Here is a 16234-nt window from a genome sequence, read left to right as displayed (position 1 = left end):
TATATTGAAAAAATTACATTATGACTTTATTACTAATAACGCCAACGCCAATAACACAAAAATAATAGTAAAAACATAAACGATAACAATAATAAACCATGTCCTTTTACGTCATTTTGTCAAATATCGCCTACCTTTTTCGGGTTGTTTCCAAAAGTTTTAATAAAAATCATTACCTTATCATTTCTTAATTTTCAAATTACCTTTTCAAATTCTACCTTTTCGTGCTTTCAAAGGTTTATTCTTTTTCGTGTTTAGTCTTTTCGGGTTTAATTTACCTTTTCAATTAGTTTGCCAAAAAATGAAAGCCTTCCTCTCATATAATTTCTGGGTAAAGTAATTAAATCGTTTCAAGGGTACTTATTCTCGAGTGGGCGGGTTTAAGCGCTGTAGTGTAAATCCTTGGGGGACTACCGACAATTGCTGATTGCCACCACGATAGTGCCGAAATAGTTTTCAAGGCAATGACCATCATACCATATCACTACGAAACCGGTTATATTTTCTGATCTCCTTATTTTTCATTGTTACTGCTTTGTTTTCGCACCAAGAGAATCGAGTATTGCGAGTTTGAATCTGGTAGCTGAGAATGTTTCAATGAAAACGCAGCGTATAGGTTGAATTAGTTTCAATAAGGCCAATATTCGTCGTTTTAACTCATCTTCTCCCTCACTTTCCCTCCTTTTTGAGTTACTCAATGATAATGGTTGGAGGAGTTCATTTTCCATCATCAACCTTAGGCTGCGCAAAACTTGCAGGTACCCTAATACGAAAAGGGAGGTTGGGCGCACGTTTAGTAAGTGTCCCCAGTGTGCACGTTAGCAAAAATATCCTCCTCGTATCCAACAACAATAATTTTAATTATTTTAATTATAATAATATCCCAACCTCAAGGAGGAAGAGAGAACTATATATTCTCGCCCCCAAATTCTCCTCTTCTTCATCATCGTCTTCACATCTTCCGCATTCGGTTGCGGAACGAGACCGAGATAATATTGACCACAAGTCAATTAGGGTTTCATCTTCTTCAGAAATGGGTTACGCCCAAAATCCCATCCAAAACAAAGATCAACAAGATCAGTCTACCAAATTGCTTACTTTGCCCAATGTGTTAACCCTATCTCGTGTCGCCGCTATCCCTCTTTTTATCGCAAGTGTGTTTTTTTCTTTTTCATTGCTAATTTTGACCCCTTTAATATGTCTGATTTAATCTGTCGTAAATTCATGCCTTTTTTCTCTGGGTTTGGGGAGATTCATTATATTCAATGCTTATTAATTAATGCTATGTCAATATGTTGTTGCTAATGTTGAAATCATTTTCATGGCTTTTGTGGGTTTGCTCAACTTTCAACGCTCATATAATTGTCATTATTGTTTAGTATGCCTCATTGAAAATTTGACTCTTGTAAGCGGCTTAAAATAATAACTCGACGGCTTGTTGCTACTATACTTTGATTTTGGTGTTCATTGGGTTTGTTAGTACTTTATAAACCTTGATCTTTTGAGGTTGAATTGTGGTGCTTTACTTAATGCTGACGGAAATCGGGATTTTGGGAGTTTCTTCTTATTAAAACAAGGTGTTTGTTTCATATAGTTTGTTCAGTGTTATCAAAGCTCAACTTGAGGTGTGGGCTTGGTCAGACATCTCTACGTTGCGACTTGTGACTAGTGTTTTGTGATTATGTTTGTAATTTCTGGAGTATGTCTCAATATATTCAAGTTAATTAATAAATGAAGAACCGACCTTTTGCCACTGTAGTAGTGACTTGTGCTTCACAAAAATACTCATGTTGTAAGTACATGATCACTAATGACACATTGTTAGTTTGCTTCTTCATTTAATTGGCTGGCAACTCATAAAAGGCCAAATATGTTCTAATGCAAATATTTGAATCTATGCATTTCTTGTCCAGCATTTTATGTGAATAGCTGGTGGGGAACATCTGCCACAACTAGCATATTTGTTGCGGCAGCAATCACAGATTGGCTTGATGGCTACCTTGCCAGAAAGGTACCTATCAGAAAATTGTTCTTTCAAACTCGTCTTCTTTTCATCCTGAGACTTGATTCCTTTTGCTGACACTTTCTTGCAGATGCGTCTCGGTACTGTATTTGGTGCTTTTCTAGATCCTGTAGCTGATAAGGTATGCTTCTTGAGAATTTGCGTCAGCCGGCTCCAAATCATTTTAGGATTATGGCTCCGATGTTGTAGTAGTCATTTCTATTGACTGACCTGAACGCTATGTACCCTCTAAATTTGTTTGTTATGCTTCACATGTGCAGCTTATGGTTGCTGCCACTTTGGTTTTATTGTGTAGCAGACCGCCCGGAATTCCTCTCCTCAGAGATGTGCCATGGCTGTTTCCAGTTCCAGCAATTGCCATTATTGGAAGAGAGGTTCCTTCAAAAAACACTTACTCTTTTAGCATATTTTGCTTTTGCTTTCCTTGTACTTTGCTTCATTAAGTTTATATCTTCTACAACTCTACATTTGCATCCTATTTGTAAGGGCCAGTTGGTTCTTGAAAGTGTGGTATATCGTTGTTTCTTGAAGACTGTGCTTAGGTTTTGACTCATGTATTTCTTTTTTAGGCAGTTGAACTGTTCAAGTGAACTGATTCTAATATTGGCTAATTATATTCATGGATCTTACAAGAGTACCTTATTAGGAATTTTGTAGTTGATCCAACATAACTTAACCCTTTGTTTGGATGAAGAGATTTGAGGGAAATGCAAGGAAACAGTTTCCTTTGTCTGGTTAGCAAAATGGCGTGGGAAGAAAATGCAGGGGAGCAGAATAACATGGCTCAGTGCTCCCTCTCCCTCTCCCTCACTTTCCCTCCCCTCCATACCCTGCTTTGCTCTTCTTGTTTACAATCAAAATACTAATGATTCTGCTTACATCATGATTGCAAAGGAATATTGATTTCACGGACTTTTATATTAATACTTGACAAGGATAAATTGAGTTGGAGAAAAATGGGAGGGAGGAAAATAACATTGCTCCATTCTCCCTCTCCCTCCTATTCCCTACCCTCTTATTGTATTCAAACAAAGAGCCAAATGGGACTATGCTTACATCATGAGTGAAATGGAATATAGATTTTCGCAGACTTATGTATCAATGTATACCTAAAAAGGATAAATCAACTGCATTTACCCAGCAAAAAGAGATGTTATGTGCACCTGTATAAAGATGGATCTATATGTGGTGTCATGAATCATACTCATCAGTTAATACTTCCACTTCTAAGTAAGATTTGATCTGCCTTAGCGCTGGTCCATTAAATTTACTTCTAGGATTCTGTAAACGCTTCAACCATGATTAGGGTAAAAGCCAGAATTGGGCCCGCTCTTGTCTGATTCGGCTTGACTCATAATCCTCTCAACAGGCTGGGTTAAGCTCATTGTTTGTTAAGCTTTAACTACTTCTGCTTGGGGATGGCTTATAGAGAATGGCTGCCAAAACCTTGAGATTTTTGGCTTTAGGTGTTGTAATTTGCTCGGAACTCAGTGGATTTGCTGTGTCAATTTTTCATTTATCCTCCCCAAGTCCCCATAAAAGACTTCAAATGAAATTGCTCCAGATCTTGACTTATAAGGTGGTCACTTTGTACATGGATCATTATATATTCTTTCGATTTATGCAAGTAGGTGGGGCTAATGGATCATACATATTGAAACCCTATTGTTATTGTTCGCAACTTTTTTTTTTGTCATCCTCACTATGGGTTAAGGAATGAGGTGATTAGGGAAAAGGTAAAAGTGGCGCCAATAGAGGACAAGATGATGGAAAACCGATTAAGATGGTTTGGCCATGTGAGAAGGAGACCTATGGACGCACCAGTTAGGAGGCTGGAGACTTGGAGAACAGAAAAGGTCCTTAGAGGCCGAGGAAGACCGAGACAGACATGGTTGAGAGTGATAGAGCACGATATGAGAGTTCTGGGGCTTGAGGAGAGTATGGTGACGGAGAGGGCACAATGGAGGGAAAGGATACATGTGGATTTTTAGTATTTGATGTTTTTGACAGATTTAGTGTTTTTTTTTATTTATTTAATTTAAAGAAATTAATTTATTTATTTTTCTCTCCTTTATTACACACTTTTTCAACAACCACTTTCTTATAGTTTTTACCTGGTTCATTCCGGATCCTTAACTCTATTTCGGTTTTTAAAAATCGCTTTAATCTTTTCTCTCGATTTAAATTTTAAGTTTTTATAAAAGAAAGACGGAATTCGATTTTAAAACCTCTAAGTTCACCTTGACTTTCCATTACATTTTCGTTCTCCCTTTTTGTTTTTCATCTTCCCTTTTATTCGCATTTTGAGGCGTGCGTTCACCCATGGACGGTTCGAAAGGATGATTCATGTCAGCCGACCCCAAATCATTTTGGGATTAAGGCTCTGATGTTGTTGTTGTTGTTGTATCCTCACTATGGGTAAATCAAATGGCTCGTTATGTTCCGAAAAATCAAATGGCTCATGGTCAACTTCAATCATTGCCATTACTTTAATGTTTCTAGATTTTGCAAAGCTAATATGTATGTAAAGCTGATTCCTTGACACATCATTTGGTGATAATGAGAATCTCTCATTCCATCCTTTAATCTACTGGGGTATCTAGCATGTACGAGCCTAAAGTTTTCTCGTATTCATTATCACCTTCTGCAAGTGTGAATGATAACAATTTTTATTTCAGATATGAAAGATGCACCAAAGGTCAAGTTTTGAGTGAAAAAAAGATTTGAATATGATAAATTAAACTATGTCGATTTTAAATGGAAGTAGATTTGTGTCCCCTTCCTGCCCTTCATTCTTGTAAAGATAAATATTATAAGGAGGAAAAAATTAATTCAGTTATTGAATGGAATTTTTAGGTGAAGCTATAATCATCTTCTCAACATGCAACTTTGATAAAATGCTGCTACTCATAATCTTTCAGTTCTCTCTTTGCCTTATGTGTCCACTTTGAGTGCTCTCAATAAATTTTGTAAATCATCTTTAACTATGAGCATGAATGCATGGTTGAATTTAGAGTTAGACTTGTTCACAGAATTAGTCAGTGCAGCCTGATCTCAGGTGTTATACATGTGGCTCGATATTCCCCAAGATGTGGTTGTGCACTCGCGCTATTTTTCAGGACATGTATTTCTTGGTCCCGTTGAGGTGCTGGGGCTGTCTTCAATAGCATGACAGTTTTCAGTAGGAAGCTATATATGAAACACTTAGAAGTGCAGCGAATTCTGAAGGCATTCTTTGGTTTAGAATCCAGTGTAGTTTGTCATGTGGATAACTAGGGTGCTACCATCAACCTTTCCTGTGTATTAGTGTCTACTGTCGTTTCATTTGGTGAATCTGAAATGTATAAATATCTACATGTTGAACTCTTATGTAGATAACCATGTCGGCTGTAAGAGAATGGGCTGCTTCCCAAGATACAAAGCTTCTGCAGGTTTGGTGCTTTTTTGGACCTTGTTTGAAACTGCTGAATGATTGACTACATACCTTATATTCGTACGATGGAAATGGCTTATCGGATGATCAATTTCCGCAGGCTGTTGCTGTTAATAATTTAGGCAAGTGGAAGACTGCAACACAGATGACTGCACTTACTATTCTTGTGGCTACTCGTGACAGCAGGTCTTGCCTTTCTTCTTTCTGATGCTATAACAACATTATCTCTGTGCTTTGAAAGGCTCCAGCCCATGTCGACATGATGGAGTTTGGATGTACACAACGTTGTCCCCGTTAGGGTTTTTACACAGAGAGGCTGGTTTGACTTTGAGGATGACCTACAATGAAAATAGTCTCACGAATTACTTAATTAGCCGTTTTACTTTATTCCAAAAGTGCACACAGAGTAGTGAGTCATTTTGTTTTTATTATTTCATAGTCCAAACTCCAAAGGACAGGGAGCAATCTATATTGCTCTAATTCATTTGACTCACAAAATTTGTTGCGCTTCTTTCTATTGTGAAATTGCAATTGTTTTATACAATTCTCCACACTACTTTCATTATGGGTAATCCGGGAAGAGCTTATGTGTTTTGTTGACGCATGGTAAGATTGTGTATTTCCGAATCCGCCACCCACGCCTCGCCGTTTGTTGGAGCCCTTAGAGCACTAGTTCATATTGTTAAAAGGATAACGGACCTTTGGCTCCATTGGAAGCAGAAAATTTCTGATGCTACTTCCTTTTTTGCATTAGTTGATTAAGAAAGCATTTCTCACTAGATTTTCATGAGCTGACTTTGTCTACAAAAATTACAGTCTTGCTGGTTCGGCTACTTTGGCGACTTCTGGTGTTGCTCTGCTCTATGTTTCAGCAGGGCTTGCCTTTTGGTCACTTGCTGTGTATATGAGGAAAATATGGAAGGTGTTATCAAAATAATTATTCTCTGGCGCCTCTTGGTCAATTCTCCACAGTTATTCACGAGGATCTGAATTTTGTCATTGTCAGACTTGAGATGATGGATCCCATCTCCTCCTGATTCCTTTGAGAATGAAAGAGAAGTGTTTCCTGAACACTCTAGCATTCTACTGCAGAAAAGTAATCGATAGTGTATTTTACGAGGATGGTGTTCATACTAGTAGAGTTTTTGGAAGACCTTTCCGAGTTAATTTCCTGATTATTGGGTCCGAGAAATAGAGGCATGATCTGGGTAGATTGTCGCACTATACTGCATTTGGCTGCAAGCCTGTCAGCCCTGATAGCAGAGTATGCATGGATTTGTTTCTTATGTTTGTGAACTTGAGGGAATGTAACTTTTACTGCATCTATTCATGATTTTGATGCAGAATTCTTAATATCTTCTATAGAGTTGAAAATTCCAAGTACAAGGCCATAATGTTTTCTTATAAAGCATCGACTTCTTGAAATTCGGACGATTAGTGTTTTTTCTGTCATGCAAATGATTTGCAATGATTATATTTTTCATGAGAAGCAAACGGTCTTTTGTTTAGGTTGTCCATGAGATAAAATTTCAGCCTCAACTTTCTGGAAATCTGATATTTCGTATTCAATATTATACTCTAAATGTGGATTTGATCCAGTATCTGAAAACTCTTTTTTGGAACTCTGAACAAAGTGCTAAACATGCAGCGAACCTGATCACACATCCTACAAACTGAATATCACAAGTAAACAGATGACCGATTCACTGACTTAAAAGATTGCTTCCACTCTCACCAACACCGTCCCAGGTAAATGAAATAAAAGAAAATAAGGGAATATACAAACTACTGCCTTCCAACTTAGGCTATGTTTGGTAAGGCATTTCAGGTACCTGATTTGACCAAGCAACCTGATTTGACTAATATTTCAGGTAGTTGTTTTACCTAGTGCTGTTTGGTATAGTCATTTCAGGTACCTGAAAGGAAAAGCTACTCCAGGTAGCTTTTTAAAGTTTCAGGTAGCTGAAATATTCTACTTTACATATTTACCCTTTATTTAAATTAATTTATTATAATTATTAGTGTCCTTTTATGTCATTTTACAAAAAATTAGTTACCTTTTCAGTTAATTTTACCAACACTTTACAATTAATCAGCTACCTTATCAGTTTCCAATTTTCAGCTAGCTTTTCAGGTACCTTTTTAATTTCAGTCACCTTATCAGGTTTCAGGTACCTTTTCAGTCAGTTTTACCAAACAGAGCCTTAGGGGTCGTTTGGTTCAACAAGTCGGAATGGAATGGAATGGAGTTTGATAGTAGGGTGGTATGGGGTTCTAAATCCATACTTGTCTAATGTTGTTTGGTTCACCACAAATTATAAAGAGGAGGAATGAAGTTTGAATCCAAGGAGGGAGGGTGGATATGGGATTCCAAGGGGTTGGGGTGGAGTTAGAATCCATTGGGTATCTAACTCCATTCCAAATCACCCCAACCAAACAATGGAATGGATCTAATCCATTCCATTCCATTCCAATATACCCAACCAAACACCCCTTAAAGAATGTCAGCTCACTATTTATTTGCAGTTATTGAAGACATTTTAGCTTTATATACCTCTTTTAAGAATTTGGATTATCTCCATTACTTTCTCTCCCTTTCCTCTTTAATAGAGGATTGAGTGGTTTTTACAAATGATGACCGCGTACTTGCACCTAAGTTTGCTCATGTCAGGGGACGTGGGGTCTAACTACGAGGTTCTGGTCCAATAGGATGCCCCAAAACATTGATGGTTTGATACCTCTTATTGGATTTTTTCATAAAAAAAAATCCTTGAAAAAAATTGAAATTAAAAGAAAAACAGCACTGTATAAGACAAGGACTTGACAAAATTCAGGACTAATTTGGCAAGACTCAAGCACAATATTTCAGAATGCAATGAACTTCACAATTTCAGTAAAAATAGCAAATGACTTCCTAAATTCATGAAATTTTAGGACAAATTAGTTCAAAGACTAAACCAAATTTGTACCAAATTTCAGGATTTTAGCAACACTCTACGTATTTTTAATAATTCGATTAACAGACTCAGACAAGGCTATTCAGACAAGGTGAACTCAGTAAGGAATGTGACTGTTTTCTATGAGATTTGGGTGATAAACTGGGATATAATTATTGAAATGACTCCCAAGCAAGCACAGGAAGTGAAGACAATAATTTGGACGACCAAATTAAACTAGCCAAGCAAGCACAGGCAGTTTAACTTAAATCAACAGCAAAATTTAAGCAACCAAGCAAGCACAGGTTACTTAAATCTTACCACAGGTCCTTAATCACCTCCTAAGCAAGCACAAGGAGATATTAAGCCTGACTCACAACTACAGCTAATTAGCACAGTTGATAAGATTTAAAAGTTTGAGAGAAATCTAGGTTTTTGATTCATAAAAGTCTGCCTCAATGCAGTGGAGGTAGAGGTCCTTATATAGGTCTTTCATTGCTTTTCTGTTACAACATAAACCATAGAAATCTAATCTAACGGCCAGGATTGATCTTAGAATATAGCTAAAGTACTTGGAAATATATTAAAAACGTCCACAAATGATTTAAAGGCAAGCTGAAAAGGGACAAAAGAAATTGCAGGGTGAGAGGGACAGGTTGCTCTTTGGCTGGGTGTGTTCATTCTGATCTAGGCCTTGACTTGTGTTCAAGGTGTTATCTGAAATGTGTAAAAACAAGGCCAAAGGTCTTTGTTAGCAGATTCCTCTTTGTTTGGCCAGAAATGGCAATGTACTTTATGCACAACTGTCCTCTTCTGCAACTTGCGTTCAGCTTGATTCTTCTGTGAATTGCTTTGATAATTTAGACTGGCTGCTTAGGATTAACTTGGACCTAATTAAACAAGGACTCAGTTGGCCAAGGTGGCAGCTGAGAGTTGGCCTTGAACCGGTATTTATGGCCCTCCAAAACTGGCCTGATAAGAGCTGAGACCAGGTCATTGTTATTGTCGTGGCCTGCTGTGGCTTGGCTGTGGCCTAGGTTGGTCAGGCTGTGGCTTGCTTCTGGATTGGTGATGGCCTGGCTAGTGGCTCCTACTGCAGCTTCCCCTGGTTGAAAAGGGCTTGACCTCAAGCTCGTGACCTCCTCTTCCTCAGAATCTTCATAATATGGATTGAGATCTCCCACATTAAAAGTTTCATGTACTACATAGTCACCTGGCAGATCAACCTTATAAGCATTTGACCCAATCCTTTCAACAATCTCAAAGGGGCCATCAGCCCTAGGCATCAACTTGCTTCTCCTCTTAGCTGAAAACCTTTCTTTTCTCAGATGAACTAAGACCAAGTCCCCTGGCATGAACTCTTTTTTCTTCTGAGGAACCCTGGACTATTTCCTGTATCTCTCATTGGCCTTTTCAATTTGCTTATCGACAAACTCATGTAACTTCAGCATCTGCTCAGCTCTAGCCTTAACATCAAAGTTTATTTCTTCTCTTGGCACACTGGACAACTCTATAGGCATGAGTGGATTAACCCCATAGACTATCTCAAATGGACTGTGACCAGTTGCAGCAGATGGTGCTCTATTAAAAGCAAACTCAGCTTGAGCCAATTTCAGATCCCAATCTTTCAATGATTTGCTGACAATGCACCTCAATATCCTCCCCAAAGTCTTATTTGTGACCTCAGTTTGGCCATTAGTTTGAGAATGGTGAGATGTACTGAACAACAACTTGGTTTTCAGAAGCCTTCACAAGGTTTTCCAGAAGTAACTCATGAATTTTGTATCCTTGTCGGACACTATAGTCTTTGGCACTCCATGGAGTCTCACAATTTCCTTCAGATAGAGTTCAGCAACACTGACATCATCCTCAGTCTTTTTACTTGCCACAAAGTGAGCCATCTTGCCGAATCTATCAACAACTACCATCACAAAGTCTTTGCCCCTCTGAGTCCCGGGTAAGGCTACAATAAAGTCCATGCTCACATCTTCCCATGGCTTATTAGGCACTGACAATGGTGTATATGGCTCTGCCTGGAATGAGCTCTTAGCTTTATGGCACATTGAGCATCTTCTAAGAACAATCTGAACACCCCCCATCATTTTAGGCTAATAGAACTAGTCATGCAATATGTCCAGTGTCTTTTGGACCCCAAAGTACCCTCCTAAACCTCTTGAATGCACTTCCTTGATCAACAGATCCCTACAGGAGCCTCTTGGCACATAGAGTTTGTTGCCATGGAATAAGAAGCCCTTCTGCAGCTGATATCTCTTTCCCTGAGTTGGACCTCCCTCAATTTGATTTATCTATTCTTCAGAGAAATCTGGATCATCTTTATATAGTTCTTTCATAAACTCAAAGCCTAAGACCTTTTGCTCTATGATTGTCAATAATGAATGCCTTCTTGACAGTGTATCAACAACATTGAGCTTGCCCTCTTTGTATTTGTTTGAGAAAGTAAAGGATTGCAAGAACTCAACCCATTTAGCATGCTTGTGACTTAGCTCGTGCTGGCTATTGATAAACCTCAATGCTTCATGGTCTGAATGTAGCACAAATGGTTTAGGTTTCAGATAATGGCTCCAATGCATCACAGACTTGACAATGGCATAGAATTCTTTGTCATATGTGGAATACTTCAGCTTGGCACCATTTAATTTTTCACTGAAATATGCCACAGGTTTCTGGCCTTGAATTAGAACTACTCCAATGCCAACACCACTTGCATCACACTCCACTTCAAATAATTGATGAAAATCAGGCAATTTCAGAATAGGAGTCTCACACATCAATTTCTCAATCTTCTCAAAGGACTGTTCAGCATTCTCAGTCCACTGAAACTCTCCCTTCTTCATGCACTCATCAGTGATATGTGCAACAACTGAGCTGAAGTTTCTGACAAACCTCCTATAAAATGAAGTCAGTCCATGGAATCCCCTCACTTCAGTGATGGTTTTAGGAATTGGCCAGGACTTTATTGCTGCAACTTTCTCCTGATTAACTGAGATACTCCTTCCAGACACAAGGTATCCTAGAAATGTCACCTCCTCAACCATGAAGATACACTTCTCCAATTTACCAAACAATTTCTATTCCCTGAGAATCCTGAATACAGCTTCAAGGTGTTTGAGGTGCTTAGATAGAGTACTGCTGTAGACTAGGATGTCATCAAAATATACCACAACAAACTTGCCTAGACATGGCCTTAGCACCTCAGTCATTAATCTCATAAAGGTGCTTGGGGCATTTGACAGTCCAAAAGGCATGACAAGCCATTCATACAGGGCATGTTTTGTTTTGAAAGTTGTCTTCCATTCATCACCCTCCCTGATTCTCACTTGGTGGTAGCCTTTCCTGAGATCGATCTTGGAAAATATCCTGGCTCCACTCAACTTATCAAGCATATCATCCAACCTAGGAATTAGAAACCTATATTTTACTGTTATATTGTTGATGGCTCTGCTGTCAGTGCACATTCGCCAAGTGTCATCTTTCTTTAGCACCAGCAAGGCAGATACATCACAAGGGCTTAGAGATTCCCTCACAAATCCCTTGTTCATAAGCTCCTCTATCTGTTGCTGAAGTTCTTTGGTAATTGCTGGATCACTCCTGTAAGCAGGTCTATTAGGCAACACAAAACCTGGTACAAGAACAATATGGTGCTCAATTCCTCTTAGTGGTGGCAACCCACTAGGCAGCTCCCTTGGAAACACATCTTTGTACCTCAGAATTAAGGGTTTTAACTTCTGCAGGTACCTCAAAGCTTTCTTTCTCTACCACTTCCTTAGACAATAAGACCAGTACAGGCTGCTCTTGCTTTAGTTCTTTGATCATGGCTGCTTCAGATAAGAACAACACACAATTGATCTCTTCTGGCATGTTTGGACTCCCATAGTTTCTCTGATTTTGTGGCAATGGAGTCAAGGTGACCTTCCACTACGCCAAATAAGTCCATCAATAACGGTCAGATAATGCAATTACCGTTTTTAAATAGAAACACGGAACTGTTATTGCAACGACGGTTGTTAGATATATACCACGGTTGTACAAACACGGGACCGTTATATAACATCAATAACGGATCTATAATAGCGTTATCACAACTCAAGAACAGTTATAAAACTGTTGTTAAATATGTTTTTGACAACGGGTATACTTTTCAGAAACCGTTATTAAATCGTAATAACGGTTTCAAATCCGTTGTCGTAGTTTAAAATTGACAACGGTTTAGTGTTACCAAAACCGTTGTTAAATATTATATATGATAACGGTTCATTTCGTTATCTTATTTAACTGAATGTCAAAATTTAACAACGGCTTTATTACATGCAAAACCGTTGTTACATTTATCTATTGACGATGGTATGTAAACGTTATCTATTTTTATTGATGAAACTTTGACAACGGTTCTGTTTAGATAAACCGTTGTAGAAGTTTTGAATTCGACAACGGTTATCATTCGTTATCTTATATTTTTGGTGTTTTGAATGGAAGAGAAAATATGTCAACGATTATTTATCTAAATAAAACCGTTGTCAAATAATTGTTTACAATGGGTTGTTTTTAACCGTTATCGTTCTTATTCATTATTTTAAAAAAAATTGTTTTAGCAGCTGCGGCAACGGTTCTCAAGAGAGGAGGGTTTATTACTTCTTTAAAGAGGAGAATCCGGGTTGATGTGGCGGCGGCAATGGCGATGACGATGACGACTGCGACGATGATGGAGTAGGCTGGTGGTTGAGGGGAAGCTCAGTGTTTGAGGATATTATGTGGGGGAGGGGAAGCTCAGAGTATATATGTGTGAATAATACAACACTTGCAAGACCTTGTTTAATGGAAAGTAATAAACACGGTATAAGAAAAACCGTTGTATTTTGTTTCCAAACAGACAACGATTTTGTTTGAAACCGTAATTGATTAATACTATCTACAACGGGTTAGAAATAATCGTTTTCTTAAAGCTTTTCATTTTGTTTGATTTTACCGCCAAGAAATAAAGCATCATTTTTATATAGATAACAACGGCCTGAACCGTTTTAACTGTATACGTCTTGAACAACGGTTTAGGTATAACCGTTGTATTTTATATTTTATTTTGTTTGATTTTACCGCCAAGAAATAAAGCATCTTTTTTATATAGATAACAACGGCCTGAACCATTTTAATTGTATACGTCCTGAACGACGGTTGAGGTATAACCGTTGTATTTTATATTTCATTTTATTTGATTTCACCGTCAAGAAATAAAGCATAATTGTTGAGATATGTATTTTACACCTTTGACTTGAACAATGGTACGATTTGTCCTTAACCCGCTGTAACAGCAGAAAAAGTTTACAACAGCAGTTTGATATATGCCAGCTAATTACAATATGTTTCTCAGAAAATATTGCTTATTTCCATTAATTTAAAGGATTACAAGTTTATACATAAGGAGTACAAACTACCACCACGCATAATAAACTAGGTAAATAACAATTAGAAGAAGAAATTTGACAATTAACTTAAGCCATGCCTCATTATTTTTGAGTTCTACGATATCCATGGTTAACTTCTTGCATTCTTCTTTTGCCTTCAATATTTCACTGTCATTTCCCTGCTTCGCTTCTTCAAGTTGATGTAGTATACTCCTCACTTGAGTAATCTCGATATCCATTCTCTTTTTCTCATTCACTAACCTATTTATAACCTTCCTCTGCCACTCAGTCGTTGGTTCATCAACCCACTTGAAGTAATTGTATCCACGCATTTTACTCTCGGGATTATAGAATTTGCAAGTAAGAAACTTTCTTCCCGGATTTTGAAAAGTCCAAGAAGTCCGCAATGCTGCTGGAACTGAGCAATTACATGTCCCTGTTGAAATAGAGGAAGAAGAAGAGCTACCACTTGACATAATTTGAGTAATAAGAGAGAGAAAGAAAAAAGAAAGAAAGAAAGAAAGAAAGAAAGAAAGAAAGAAAGAAATAAGGGTGAATGAAAAAAAAGAATTGTAGTTAATAAAGAGGAAAGAAAGAGTTTTGGAGGGAGAAACAAAAAGGGGGCAAGAAAGTGGTGGGAAACCAGTAAATAAAGGCATTTCTACATGAAAAATCCAACGCCTCTAATATCCCCCATCCCCTATATCTAAACCAGCAGTTTCAGGTGTATGATTATTTACCTCTACATCAGATTCCCCATCCTCATCCTCTAATTCTCCTTGAAAAATCCAACGACTATAATCTCTACTGAAACTATTCTTTTCTAAGTGTATTTTGACATCTGGGATAGGCAAAACCCTAATATTACCACATCTATTACAAGGGCAGGAGATTGATGAGTGGAGATAAAAAATTTCACTAACGAAATTGTAAAATTTAGCAATTCCATTATTATAAATAGGATCACCAATTTCACCATCAATCATCCAAGTACCATATATAAACTAGTAGCTATTCAGCAATTGCATAATCTAACACGGTTCTTATAAGAACCGTTGTAATTATATTATTAATATCTTCCAATTTCCATTTATTTTTTGAGGTGTTTATATTCTAACACGGTTCTTATGAGAATCGTTGTCATTATATTATTAATACTCCTTATCTTTCGATTTCCATTTATTATTAGAGTTATTTATAAAATTTATTATAAACTCATTACTAAAAGTATGAAAATGTTTATTTTGATTGTTTAATTTTTGATTGAATATTTATATGTTATTGTAATTAATATAACCTAAATCATTAATTTTGTTTCATTCATTTGTCTGTTCACAAGTTATTTAAAATCTATGTTAATAAGCATTTGCATGTAATTAAGAGTAGAACTATATATTAAAATGAGTATTTCATACAATGGCAAAAACAAAAAAACCAGTACAATAAGGAAAAAAAAGGAAACACAATCAAAAATAAAAAAGAACCCACAAAAACAAACAGCTTGCTAAGTAAATTAATTAAACACCCTAACATGAGTTTGACTAGGGGGTGGGTAATCAGAATAAACTTGATTATAAATCAAGCTTACTACATCGGCATCAAGACAGTGATCAAAATGAGGCACTTCTTCATCTTCCCATGATTTCGGTACAATAATAAAACTGTAACAAAAAAACCTTCTTAGCAGATGAGCGTCTTTAGCAGTGGCAACCCATAAGTAAGGCCCAACGTGTACACAACGATCCTTAGGGTCGTCGGCATAAAAGTCACATTTGCCCCTTTGATGGTCACGTGATGCATACCTTGCATCGAGTTGTTTTGCTTGGCGAAAACCGTTAAAACCATCCGCTCAAAACTTGATCAAAGCATATCCAAGAAACCCACGACTCGAAATCCAAGCCGGGTGGATTGCCCTAACATTTGAAAACCCATTCTCAATAAGGATGTCCCTCAACGGGGTAAGGCTCTTAGAAGCTGGCTTCCCAGCAACATCGCGTGTGGCTGGGAGATTGTGAATTATGCATGTAATCGGATTGATATAGCGTGTTACCGACTGCTGAGGAGGTGCGACTGCGGATGATAAAGACGACGACATTTTAATTATGATATGTATGTGTATGTATCTTATTTAAAAGGTGAAGTAGATAGGTTAGTAATAATAAAATGATTCTTATTATTACTGCAAATGTGATACTATTTATAGTATAAAGTTATAATTAATTAGATTAATTTCATCCATACGTTACATTAAAACTTTTATTAATTGTGCATGAATGCATGAGGTGAATAATGGTCAAACAACCAATAATAATAGGGCATATATTGGTAAAATCACAAACTTTTTAGTTTTCACAGTGGATCTGTGTTTACAACGGTTATAAGAAAAACCGTTGTTTATTGGTGTAATATAACAACGGTTTTAAAA

At 37.3% G+C, this 16234-nt stretch overlaps 1 protein-coding gene across 2 annotated transcripts; it reads left to right on the top strand.

The window, feature by feature from the left end:
* The first annotated feature begins 604 nt into the window (after nt 1-604).
* LOC141633096 (CDP-diacylglycerol--glycerol-3-phosphate 3-phosphatidyltransferase 1, chloroplastic/mitochondrial-like) lies at nt 605-6836 on the top strand. 2 transcript variants are annotated; one of them, XM_074445582.1, is made up of 7 exons: nt 605-758; nt 1914-2011; nt 2094-2144; nt 2284-2397; nt 5398-5454; nt 5557-5642; nt 6273-6836. In XM_074445582.1, the coding sequence occupies exons 1-7, from the start codon at nt 698-700 to the stop codon at nt 6391-6393; spliced, it is 588 nt and encodes a 195-aa protein (XP_074301683.1). In that variant the 5' UTR covers nt 605-697; the 3' UTR covers nt 6394-6836. The 2 variants fall into 2 exon arrangements, with proteins under 2 accessions (XP_074301683.1, XP_074301682.1); XM_074445581.1 differs by having other exon boundaries at nt 605-1154.
* The last annotated feature ends 9398 nt before the right edge of the window (nt 6837-16234 follow it).

This window comes from Silene latifolia, chromosome Y (genome assembly GCF_048544455.1).
Source record: "Silene latifolia isolate original U9 population chromosome Y, ASM4854445v1, whole genome shotgun sequence".
Taxonomy (NCBI): domain Eukaryota; kingdom Viridiplantae; phylum Streptophyta; class Magnoliopsida; order Caryophyllales; family Caryophyllaceae; genus Silene; species Silene latifolia.
This window is presented reverse-complemented; position numbering and strand designations above follow the sequence as displayed.

Excerpts from the sequence above, each read along its gene's own strand:
- LOC141633096 (XM_074445581.1), top strand. The coding sequence starts at position 698 with ATGATAATGGTTGGAGGAGTTCATTTTCCATCATCAACCTTAGGCTGC. Across the intron at positions 1,155-1,913 it reads TATCCCTCTTTTTATCGCAA|CATTTTATGTGAATAGCTGG; the intron begins GTGTGTTTTTTT and ends TTTCTTGTCCAG. Across the intron at positions 5,455-5,556 it reads AAGATACAAAGCTTCTGCAG|GCTGTTGCTGTTAATAATTT; the intron begins GTTTGGTGCTTT and ends CAATTTCCGCAG.